Source organism: Octopus bimaculoides, chromosome 15 (assembly GCF_046866305.1).
Source record: "Octopus bimaculoides isolate indiv1 chromosome 15, ASM4686630v1, whole genome shotgun sequence".
NCBI lineage: Eukaryota > Metazoa > Mollusca > Cephalopoda > Octopoda > Octopodidae > Octopus > Octopus bimaculoides.
Window position 1 is genome coordinate 4,475,829 of NC_142942.1, and position 12,500 is coordinate 4,488,328.

General features: G+C 33.8%; 1 protein-coding gene across 1 annotated transcript in view; it reads right to left on the reverse strand.

Moving 5' to 3' along the window:
* The window catches only part of LOC106871964 (RNA-binding protein MEX3B), an 86,713-nt gene that overhangs the window by 72,982 nt on the left and 1,231 nt on the right, over window positions 1-12,500 (reverse strand). The window contains exon 1 of the mRNA XM_014918752.3: window positions 11,182-12,500. This exon is cut by the window's right edge and continues 1,231 nt beyond it. Within this exon, the coding sequence (XP_014774238.1) occupies window positions 11,182-11,449 (268 nt within the window). The 5' untranslated portion in view covers window positions 11,450-12,500. The remainder of the gene's footprint in view (window positions 1-11,181) is intronic.

Genomic DNA, 12,500 nt, shown 5'->3' on the forward strand with positions numbered 1-12,500 from the left:
ACAAGACCTAATCATCCATCATGCCTTTCAAGATGGTTAGGTACAATTAAAAAAAAAAAAACTTGAATACTACTTTTAGCAGATCACAAAGAAAACTCCTCATTGGCTTACTTAGACATCAAGTATGAACCACAAGTAGAAGTGATCCAACATACTAGGTCACCTGAGATTATAATATCCCGTGCACATAGAAAAGGAAAAAAGAAAAGGCATACAAAGAGTGATCACTAAGGTCAGTATATTTTCCTTTTCTCTACATACATCAAACTAACAATTTACAAGACTATGTATGTATACAAAATTTTATCAATGTTAGCTGATTTCATTTTAATATATTTACAATTGACACTAAGTGCATTAAAAAAAAATGACTTTTTTAAAATTAAAGGGAACTAATCCTTTCCAGGTTGCATCTCACAGGAGTCCCAGGAAATCACAACACTAGTAAAATAAACTGACACTGAAGATTATACACAATATTCAAAATATCCAGAGTAAGAGACCAACAACCATCTCAGTGAGAATGCCTCACAAAGGGGTATTTTTGTTCAAGAGTAAAATTCTAGATTCAACTATTTAAAAATGAAAATTTCTAAGGTAGACATGGCTGATTAGAAAACATGTGGTGCTGGTCTTCACCCAAATGCACATCTCTTTGGGCCATTGTTTCCTACAACAGCCTTGGAATGATTAATACTGCATGAATGGCAGCTGGAATGATTTACTACACACACACACTAGAAGCAGTGTGAATGCTTGTACGAGAGTCTGGGCACAAGATGAAACCTGGTACATCGAAACATAGTTTAATTTGTGGTCAACTGGATTTCCTCACAAAGGTATACTTTGCATTTAATGAGAATAGTAAAATAAGCACCAGACAAGGCATTGGAGTGAGCAGATATTATTGACTAAAATCCACTAAACTTGGTGCCCCAGCTTGGTCACACTCACACGACAAAGCCTTTAAGGAATAAATCATGATCAAACCACCCTTGCATTTTTGCAAAACAAGAATGTAATTCAAAAACTGTATCTGTGTGTGTGAGTGTGTTTGTTTATGCTGAGGATGTACAAATACAAACATTTGACTTAGCTTAGTGTCAAATCAGTGCTTTGTATAATGTTTTTAACACCTGATTAAATTGAGGGGGAAAAAAAAAACGAAACTAAACCCGCGGTATATGTAGCATGCTATGAAAACAAATATCTAGGATTTAAAGGAATGGCACTTCATGGAAAGGGTGGTAGTGTTTGTTAAGTCTAAACAGAATTTTTTTTTAAAAATGTGAAAAGTAGAAAGATTGTATATAAAAAAGGTAGGAAACAACTATAATGATGAAGTGGGAAGAGGTAACAAGGTGTAAATGTGATGCAGTGTTAAGGACAGATGAAGAGGGAAGAATTAAAGTGATGACTTACAGTATCTGACTGAAAATGGAGGTCAAAATATGGGTGTGCAAGTGCGTCTGTAGTTCATAGGGAAAAAGGATATGTTTATCAAATGAAGTTTTGTTTTTGTTTTTTTTATGACAGCTGAAGAGCAGAAAGGTTGGGAAGCTTTCACTTCAGTAGATGTCATCTTTCATTAAGAAACTGTATCCAAGAAAACTAGGACGGTTCTTTAACACTCACTAAACTATATGAATCAATTGTGAATGTGACAAACAGCACATACATTATAGGTGCATACATTAATGTGTGTGTGTTTAAACCAACATACACAAACATGTCAGGATTCTAGTAAATCCAAAATTACATTTTCTTTTCTTTTATATATATATATATATATATATATATATATATATAATTACACACAGGCAGATACAAAACATCAAGTTATATGTATAAACTGTGTGCATCTCATTTATGTCATAAGTAAACAGAAGCATGTAATTCAATTTACATTACACTATGTATATATATATATATATGTGTGTGTGTATATATATATATGCATACAAAACGATTATTACAAATACACATATATATATAGAGAGAGAGATATACTAAGTATGTAACTAATACATATATATTGTAAATATGCAAATAATGTATACAAATGTACTTAGGTTATATACATAAATATACATGTAAATATGCATACATATATGTATAGGACAAGAAATCGCATGTGTGAGTGTGTGTACACATGCAATACATGTAATAATCACAAACTCTATATGTGGAACTATGTAAATATACATTTTTGTAGATCTATAAACATGCATGTAACATAAAAATACATACATTGTCATACATTCATCTATGTATATATACACATACATGCATATATAGACATAGGACCATACAAAAGTTCATGTGTGTGTGTATATATAATTATATGTATGTGTGTATATATATATATATATATATATATATATACATACACATCTGTATATACAAATCCATGTATATGCATATATACATAAATGTATACCTTAATACGTTCATGTTAAGGTGTGTGTAGATAAGGGTATATATATACATATATGCATGAATGTGTGTACATACATTCAAATGTTTTTTGCACATGAGCATAAGCATGTATGGCTGTGTGATTAAGAAGCTTGCTCCACAACCATGTGATTTTGGGCTCAATCCCACAGCGCATCACCTTGTGGAAGTTTTTTTCACTATAGTCACACGCTGACCAAAGATTTGTGACAGTATATTGTGGATGGAAACTGAAAGAAGCCTGTTCATATTGCATACAGAGAAATATCTCTTATCACATGGTTCTAGACAAGCAATGTTATTCATCACGGCCTTTCATGAAGATCTTCGAGAATGGAAAAATATCTGGAAACAAAAGAGGATTGGTAACAGGAATTATCTGACCTTAGGAAGCATGAAAAAATTGGACATTGGAAATGATATTCAGTTTTTGCACTGGCTTCAATCATTGAAGTTTCAGTCAAGCTAGGGTACCACGGTAGGATTAAGAGAACAAATGCACTCACAGAGATACCATTTTCATTGACCAAATGTCATCAAAGCATTTGTAAAACAAACTCCTTTACCTTTACTACAAAGGCATGCCTAAATATCAGTACACACATCCTTATGGGCACATATATAAATATATATGCATGTACACATGCATTAATGTGAATCTTGGATTATAGATACATACAACAGTGTAGCTATATATGGATATGCAATAATTCAGACATATTTATGTATGATGACCACATGCTAACAAAAGGAAGCCAGAGCTATATATATATATATATATAGCTGTATGTGTATATAAAGTTGCTTATGTTCGTGTGTATACATATGTATACTACAGGGACTTTATATAAAGTATTTATGCTAATGTCCAACATATATATGCATGTGTACATATTTACATGCTTCTATTTCATGTGTGTGTGTGTGTGTGTGTGTGTGTGTGTGTGTGTGTGTGCTGGCATGGCTATGCAGTTAAGATGTTTGCTTCCCAATCATGATTTGGGATTCAGTCCTTCTGTGTTGTACTTTGGGCAAATCTTCTACTAGAGCTCCAGGAAAAATCAAAACTTTTTGAGTGGGCTAAGCAACTGGAAAATGACACACACCCAATGCTTGTGCAATGTATGTTTGTGTTTCCTTGTCTTATCACTTGATAGTTCACCATCACACTTTCTCCATTTCTGAGAAACATTATCTTGCTTGAAAACAGGTTGGTGACAGGATAAGCATCCAGCTGCCTCATTCAACCTGACCTATGCAAGTATGGAATAGTGGCAAATGTCACAATGTACATATACACAATTATGTGTACACACACACACACACACACACACACACGCACATGTATACATATGCATATATATGTGTATATATACATGCATGTATGAAAATAGTATATGCATGTGAGTGTATGTATACATATATGTCTGAATATCAATTCCTGTATACATGTGAGTGTTGATAAATATATGAAAGCACATGGACCCATGCTGGTGTGCATGCATGCCCAAATGGGCCTGCTGATGTGTGTGTGAGCTTGTACAGCTGAGCCAACTTGCAGAATGAGCATAAATGACTGTATAAAAGCACATCTGCATAAGTGTACTCACATGCATACCTATATCTATACTTATGTTTATGTATGTGCTTATAAATCCTAGTTTTTGAAATTGGAAGCTGGAGTAGCAACCTATCATTAGTTGCTGATATGATGGGTATCCTACAGTAAAATACTATTCAAGGAACCAATTTAAACTGCCAGCATGTAAAGAGACAGAACAATAAAATGAGTTAGTGCCGATATCCTTTAAAGTCCGTTTTTCATGATGGCATGGGTTGGGCTGTATATTACATACACATTTGTATGCACACTATGTGCATGACAGATTAGGCAGTGTGGTTAAGAAGTCTGCTTCTCATCCATGCCAGTTTGTGCCACCTCTTCAAGGAAGTACGAGTTGTAAATGAGAGCCTCATTTTCAAATTACATGAAGGCATGTTCATCCTTGGAGAAAGATAACACTGCATGAAAATAGGTGAGGATTGGCAACAAAGGCATTCTGGCAATCGGTCCATCACAAAGAAACTTCGCCTGCCACATCCTAGCATGAAAAGTGAACGTTACACAACTGCATGTTACCCAGGTATAAGTGTGTCTGCATCTTTGTGTACATGTGTCTGTATGCCCACAAATACCCGTAACTATGTCAGACTTTTCTCAGTTGTAAAAGAGACCATCACAAACAATCCATGGCACCAAGATATCGAAGATATTAAAAACCTGCTGAAGGACATTAAGAACAGAGGAAGATCTAACATTTAAGGCAGTAAATTTCACACACAAGCTCACCAATACAACACAACATGGATACATGGGGCCAGATGAAATGATAACACTGTCAAAATGTATAATATAATCATGACATTGCTCCATGTGCATGTTGCAAAAATGGTACAAGGTCATGCATCTCTGTTGGTTAAATCATCGCTGCCAATTATGGTGGCCTCATATTGCCAAGCTCCGTTCTGTACACAAAATGAGGTACTGATATAGACTGAAAATTTTGTATTCCTGGAAAGGAAGCTCTACAATCATCAACCAAGGGTTAAAAAAGTGTTGTGGAAACTGACATTGTAAGTTATACAAATGCACAAACAGGGCCCAAATGTTTAGTTCCATGAGTTCTGTCTTCAACATTGAGAACAAAATCATTCAACAGTCAGGGATTCACGGCAACCAGTTTCTTGATATTCTTCCTCGAAAGCATATATACTGTGGAATGGACTTAGGATTTGGGCATCCGTAATCCCTGAGAGACTTAGCACAGAATGAGACGTAAGAAAGTGGCAGAGAAGTCACTTCACAAACTATGTACGAGCCTGAAGACATAGCAATGCCCCAGCATATACATACACATGTGCGTACACGCACACACGTAGGTTTAAGTATACACACCCACGCACAAACATTAAGACATGTAGATGCACACATGCATAAAGAATACACGTATAAGTGTGTGTGTGTGTGTGTGTGTGTGTGTGTGTGTGTGTGTGTGTGTGTGTGTGTGTGTGTGTGTGTGTGTGTGTGTGTGTGTGTGTGTGTGTGTGTGTGTGTGTGTATATATATATATATATATATATATATATATATATATAATCAACGCGCGTGTGTAGAGAGTGTATATGGATATACAAGTGCGTGTACATAGAGAGGAAGAAGAGAGCGACAGATACGTATTTCAAAGAAGCTTGTGTATCAATTTTGCGACTATGTAAACCGTATAAAAAATAGCTATATATTAGAAATGCAGGGATGTGCATGCGTGCGCGTATAAAGAGTGTGAGCGAGTCCGTGTGTGTGAATGTGTGCGCGCCTTCAACAACAAAGTGAAAATTACAACTGGAGTTGAGGCTCAGCGAGTTACGTGTGTAGGTGTGTGTGGTATATGTATCTGTGTAGTCGGCATCAAGTACGCGTGTACGTGTTAGATGAAGAGAACAAATGTTTTGGCGATGAGGAAAAGAAATAAGGCGCAGAAGGCGAGAGCAGCCATAGCCGAGAACATGCACGGTTGATCGAGACTCACTCTCTCTCACACACATTTTATTTATATATATGTGTGTATCGCAAGGCTAAGATATATGTTTAACCGAGTAAACAGCACAAGTTCAGACAGACTACTAGATAGATTAGACTAGTCACTAGAGACTTGCTGCCTTACTCGCACTTTTCTCGCTCATGTATTTTTACCTATATACATAGCTATATTGTGCCTGTGTTACACATAGAGGCAATGTATGTATGCGTACACATACTGTACACTTACGTCATATAATGTACACGCGCCTGAAAGCAAAACTGCTAAATGTGTGCGTGTGTATAAAAGAAAAGCCTCAATTATACACACATGCACACAAAAACACAAATAGAATTACTACCCACATAAACATTTATACATAAATGTTACTTTCCTTGACGCCAAGGTAAAAAATATAAAGTTGACTAACCAGTTACAACAACAATGTGATGTGCACTTTTCTGGTTTTTTTTCCTTCTCTTTATAAATTTATTTTGTCTTAAAACCATAGTTTCGTAATAAATAATGCGAGATTTATTAGTAAAAACAACTTTCCTTTATCCAGCAGGGCTATTGATGATCTGTCGCACTATTTTCGACGACACCGGGAGAACAGCCATGCATAAAACAGCAACTGACAGGAGGCAACGTTATTTATTTTACAATTCTTGAAATAGAAAAATTAATTTTTTTTTTCTTCAGAACACAAGACATTTGCAATAGATATAATAAAAACCTCAAAAAAGAAAAAAAAAATTTTTTTTCTGAGAGAAGAACCGATATGTATAGTGTAGAAATTCGGGCACCGGGTGTATAGTCTTGTCTATATTAACACTGGTTTTTGAAAAATAAACGGAGTTGAATTTTCAAAGAATGTCAACCAAATTTTACAGTCATTTTAACTGAATGAAAATAGACAAAGGCACATATATATATATAATTACACACACAATTCTAATGTGCATGTTTAGTGTTTGCACGAGTTAGACATATAGGGAATGTATATTAAATGAATGTGCATAATGTATAATACTTATGTCTAAGTGCATTATACATACACACACACATATATATCTATATATATGTATATATAAACAGTATGCCTGTATGTATGCACACAAAACAACGTCATGCAGTTTTAACGTGTTTAATGTCTTACAACATGGTGTTATATGTGTGTATATGTATGTGTATATACTTATGTATATACACTCGTGCATACATACATATATAGCAAATGTGATGATTTTAGTATTTTAGTAAAAGCGTTTCCCACCAGCGAATTCGAATTTAGCCATACGAAATGAACTCTTAAAATGAGGTTGTGTTAGTGATGTCGAAGATGCTATGTCAAGAATGCTACCGCTGACATTTTACATGAGAAAAATTAGAAACTCAAGAATTATGGCGGTTGGGTGCTTAGAAGATAGAACAGGATTGAAGAAGAGTAAAGCTGTGTAGTAATAATAATAATATAACAAACTAGAAATATTAATCTAACTGAAGATCACCCGTGAATCTTAACTCCTCCACTACTAAAATAGGGTGAGATATGATAGTGGATCACGTCCACTGATAAAATGCAGGTCAATGTCGACAACAAAAACCCAAATGTAATTATAAATTAGAATTAGGTAACTGATTATGTGATAATTATGGAAATACAAGAACAATATTTCTTTTAATAATGTCAATAGAGTTGAAATTAAACGATACAGTTAAAAGAAATTGGAGAATACATAAAATCTCCTTTGTTCGAAATGATTCGTTTCAACATCTAAACCTGTGCACATGATCTTTAATGAAATAAAGGACTGAGATGACAAATGTATCTCGGCTGCGATCCAACATTGATATTCTAAAAATATAAAAGAAACATTTAGGAATAATATACGTATCAAATGTATGATCCAACATGAGTATTATAATAAGACACTTCACATTTAATGCTGCATTCAATAATACTAACAATTCAGACCTCATACATAATTGCCATATGAATATACACACGTGTGTATAGCCAAAAACAGTGCTCTGGGGATTGCTGTAGTTATGTGTGTGTGTGTGTGTGTGTGTGCGTGTATATATATATATATATATACACACACACACATACATTTGTCGATTTTACGTAAACAGTAGTACACGTGTGTATAAATTACCTATATAGGTGTATACAATATATATATATATATATATATATATATATACATACATTTGCTAACAGATGTATTCTATACGTATATGCACATACGTTATACAGAAAATGTTGCCATTTATAAAAAGTTCTGACGTACGCGGGTATATATTTCAGTATAGTACACATTAATCGATGAGGGTGTATATACGACACGTTGATATCACTAAACAAAGAGGGGAGTATCACCCCCACCCATCATGTTTAACTCATCCACAGCATGTGCGTCAGCTTGAGTGTATATGTGTGCATACAACACTAACTTTGTATTAGTAATTTAATATAACAAGTTCATAGCGAATTATTAATACTAATTACAAAACATTCAGCACTAAATTAAAAAAAAATCTTTTTATATCATTATCTCTCATGAGGATAGAAATACAATAGAAAGTTATAGTTTTTCTATTGTTAATCACTAAATGCGTGTGTGTGTGTGAGTGAGTATGTGTGTGTTATCCACACACACACACACACACACTTATAGCAAATTATTGATTTGTAATTAGTTAAGCTTTCGAAAACGAAAAGTAGACTTGCGACACAATAGCTATTAATTTTATAATTCATAACAGAAAAACACAATTATATACACTGAACACGCGCGCACACACGCACACACGTTGTCAGAACAAAGGCGTGCAGATAGTAAGACAAAAAACCCAAAGCAACGAGGATTATATAACATTAATTACACAAAATGATTATAAAACTAACTGCATAATGCTTATCTACAACCTTTTTTTCTTTATTTTTGATATTTTAATTGGTTCATAAAAAATTTTTGACAGAGAGGAAAAAATAAAAGACGTATAAATGAGTCATAGAAGAAAATGGCTTCGAATGGCACTAGAATCTTTGAAGTATATATATATGTATATACATAGTTTGGAAGTATTATAGTGTACAATATCTAGACAGCAAAACAAAGTAATAGTTAATATATATATATAAGCTCAGAGAGAGAACAAAAATTTGTTAGACGAAAATTGGCGTGATGCTGCAGTATATAGATGTGTATATATAGTAAGGAAAGAATACTAATAGTAGTAGTAACAATAATAATAGGTCATGACCCAACAGAAACAGCAAAAGATGACAAATAAGTTTAGTTGACAAGAGTAAACGATTTTTGTTGCTGTTCCTAAGCTTATTGGGTACACGAAGTGCCAAAATTCTATTTATATTGCATTAATATACGAAAAGACAAGTAAAACCAAAGTATGTTAGTACTAATGGCTTTGCCTTGCTAGCTTTACAGTTGGGGGTTGCTTTTATATTTATGCTTTAAAAGGAGAAATAGAAGCAAGAAAAAGCTGTTTAATGCACATTAAAACATGTAATATTTTGCTTTGAAAGAATAAACAAATAATAGGAGGAATGACTGAAGAAACAAGGAAAATAAATAACGAAATGAAATGAAATTTAAGACTTCTGTGCGAAGACTAACGGAATGAGTAAGCCATTAGAAAAAAGGCGAGATAATAGCTATGTAATAGGAATTCCACAAGAATGGAGTAATAGAGTGCCTAGAAGGGGTGTGTGTGTGTGTATATACATATACAGACACACACTGCGAGGGTGTATGTTATACACACACACAGAGGAGAAAATAGAAGAGATAGCAACACAACAACTGATAGCAATTTTCTTTTGTATGCGAGTGTAATTAACCGAGATAATACAAATAAACAATATATGAGCACTAACCTAAAAATAAAACTCTCCATAAATTACACACACAGAATCATATATATATATATATATATATATATAAAACCACCCTCGCCATGTCAGTTTATCGAGGACCAACACTCGAAAGAGAGAATATGTAGTATAAATCTATAAAGCTTTCTTGCTTATCCAACATGGCCTAGAGAGATATCTTAAGTACTACTGTTGGTGAATGCATTGCTAGTAGAATGTGTGTAGTTTCTAATTACTCACATCATCGAGGCAGTTTTTAGCTCTGCCTGTCTAACTTACATGAACTTAGTCATCAGCCTACAGAAAAGAAAGAGTAAAAAAAAAAAAAAAAAAAAAAGACAAGCTAAACTAACATTATGGTTCTTTCTTTTGAAAAGAACTGAAGATACCAAAATCTTACATAAAGCCAAATCACGAGAAAAGATACCTAGAGAAATTCAAAAACAAAAAGGCCATGCTGTGTGTAAGAAGTATGAGAGAGGTTCGGTGGGGGGGGGGGGGCGCCAATTCTATGATGAATGACAATATTTACACAAATCGATTTTTGCCTTGTAGCTTAATACAGTTTTCCACTAGTGGAGTATACTTGATGATAGTAAAAACGACGTACAACTTTTATCAGAAACCTAGGTTATTTTACGTTTACAAAGGAGACAATTTCCTTGAAACATTAATTTTGTTTTTCCTAACTACAAAATAAGGCGCAAGATTTCATTATCGATGAGTGTGTGTATAGAGTATGCCTTAGTGAATTGAAATTAAGCTTCAACGAATAAAGAAATGCCATTACTACAAAATGCATGTGTACAAATATATCCACACTGTCAACGGGGTGTTTAAAGAGATTTTAATACCGCTGAAGATTTAGGACAAGTTAAATAAGCATCAATATTAGGAGTTTCAAGATTAAAATGCAGGTTTTCAATTTGTGAGACTTCTCTCTGGTGTAACTATTTAGCAGTAGAGTCTCCAGGCGTTATAGATAGCTCGGGGTCACACCAAGAGTAAATACAGCAAAGATCAAAAGCAATTTCGAGCAAAGATTTGAAAATAGGGATTCAAGAAAAAATTTAGTATATTTAATTCATAAAATACCTCTAAACTAAACAAATATTGGCACTCTTAGAATTACATATCAGCGAAGGAATATTGGAAGCGATTCGCAGAGCTTAGTTTTATTGTATTTCATTTTTTTTTTTTTTTTGTTAAATAGAAGTATTTCTTCTATACTGAAAAACTTACCTTGTCGGCCAACAATTTCAGCAACGTGTTCCGAACTGGGAACTGGCACACATTCCGTCATGTTGGCGCTGCGTTTGCGTGGAGCAGACTCGTCAAAAGTTTGAGGAGCATTCGGAAGTCCATTGCTAGTACTGGTCGTGGTGGTTGTATCTTCATCTGTATGTAATCCAGCGAGCATTGTCAACTCCAGGGCCAACTGCATAGCACGGTGGTCTTCCAGACCGCCGCTATTACCATTCATGTCGGTACTGAGGAAACTTGCAGGCATCACAAATGCAGTGGAGTGAGCGAGACAGGCGAAGAATATATATTTATGTATAAAAAAGCTTTTAAATTATATATTTGCTATATCTTTTTATTATTTTTTTTTGTCCCTCTTTAGAGAGGAGTAGGGCTAAGTGTAGGGGGGATAGTGGAGAGAACAAAGACTTGAGGGAAGTGTTAAAGCTGTGTTTTGGTGGGGGTTGTTTTTGTGTTTTTTTTTCTTTTGATTTTCTTTCAGACTGTGGAGATCAGAAGGCAAGATAAGGGAGAAAAACAGAAACAAAAATATGTGATTTTAATGCAATTTGTATACATTAGTACCTAAATAATATTTATATATATATATTTACACGTTAACTATTCTATAATATATATATATTTGTACACACGTACTCTCACATACATAAAGGACGGGTGGGTAGAAAGGTGAAAGAAACACGGGCAGCAGCAATTAAGAGGGATTCTTTTAGATTGTTTTTTTTTTCCTGTTTTTTGGTTTTGTTTTTTTTGTTTTTTTTTGCAGAAGCCTGGAAATGCTACCACTTAAAAGTGAAGAAGGACACTTAATGACCAACTTCGCATTTATAACTTACTCAGTTCTACTTTTGGAGGGTTTTTTTTTTCTCTTTATAGGAAAAGGTGTGAACTATCCTATCACGCCGACACACCGAAGTATACATATATCTGAATATATATATATATATGTATTATTAATACTTTATAAATTTCTTTTGGGTAAGAAAGAAACAGTTGCGAAAACAATTGACAAACCAAAACAAAAGTGAAAGGAAAAAAAAACAATCTCTAATTTTATAGTGTGCAAGGCAAAATACGTGGTTTGCCTGCTTCAATATATACATATATACACGTGTATTTATATATATGTATTGTATATATATTCTCTTTACACAGAAAATGTTATCACTTTATATGTGGTATAGATAAGTTAAGAGCTAAGATATGTATTTCCTTTTCTATAGATATAAATATCTGCCAAAAATATAAGGAAGAAATTAATTTTTATGTACATATATATATATAATTATTATTTTGAT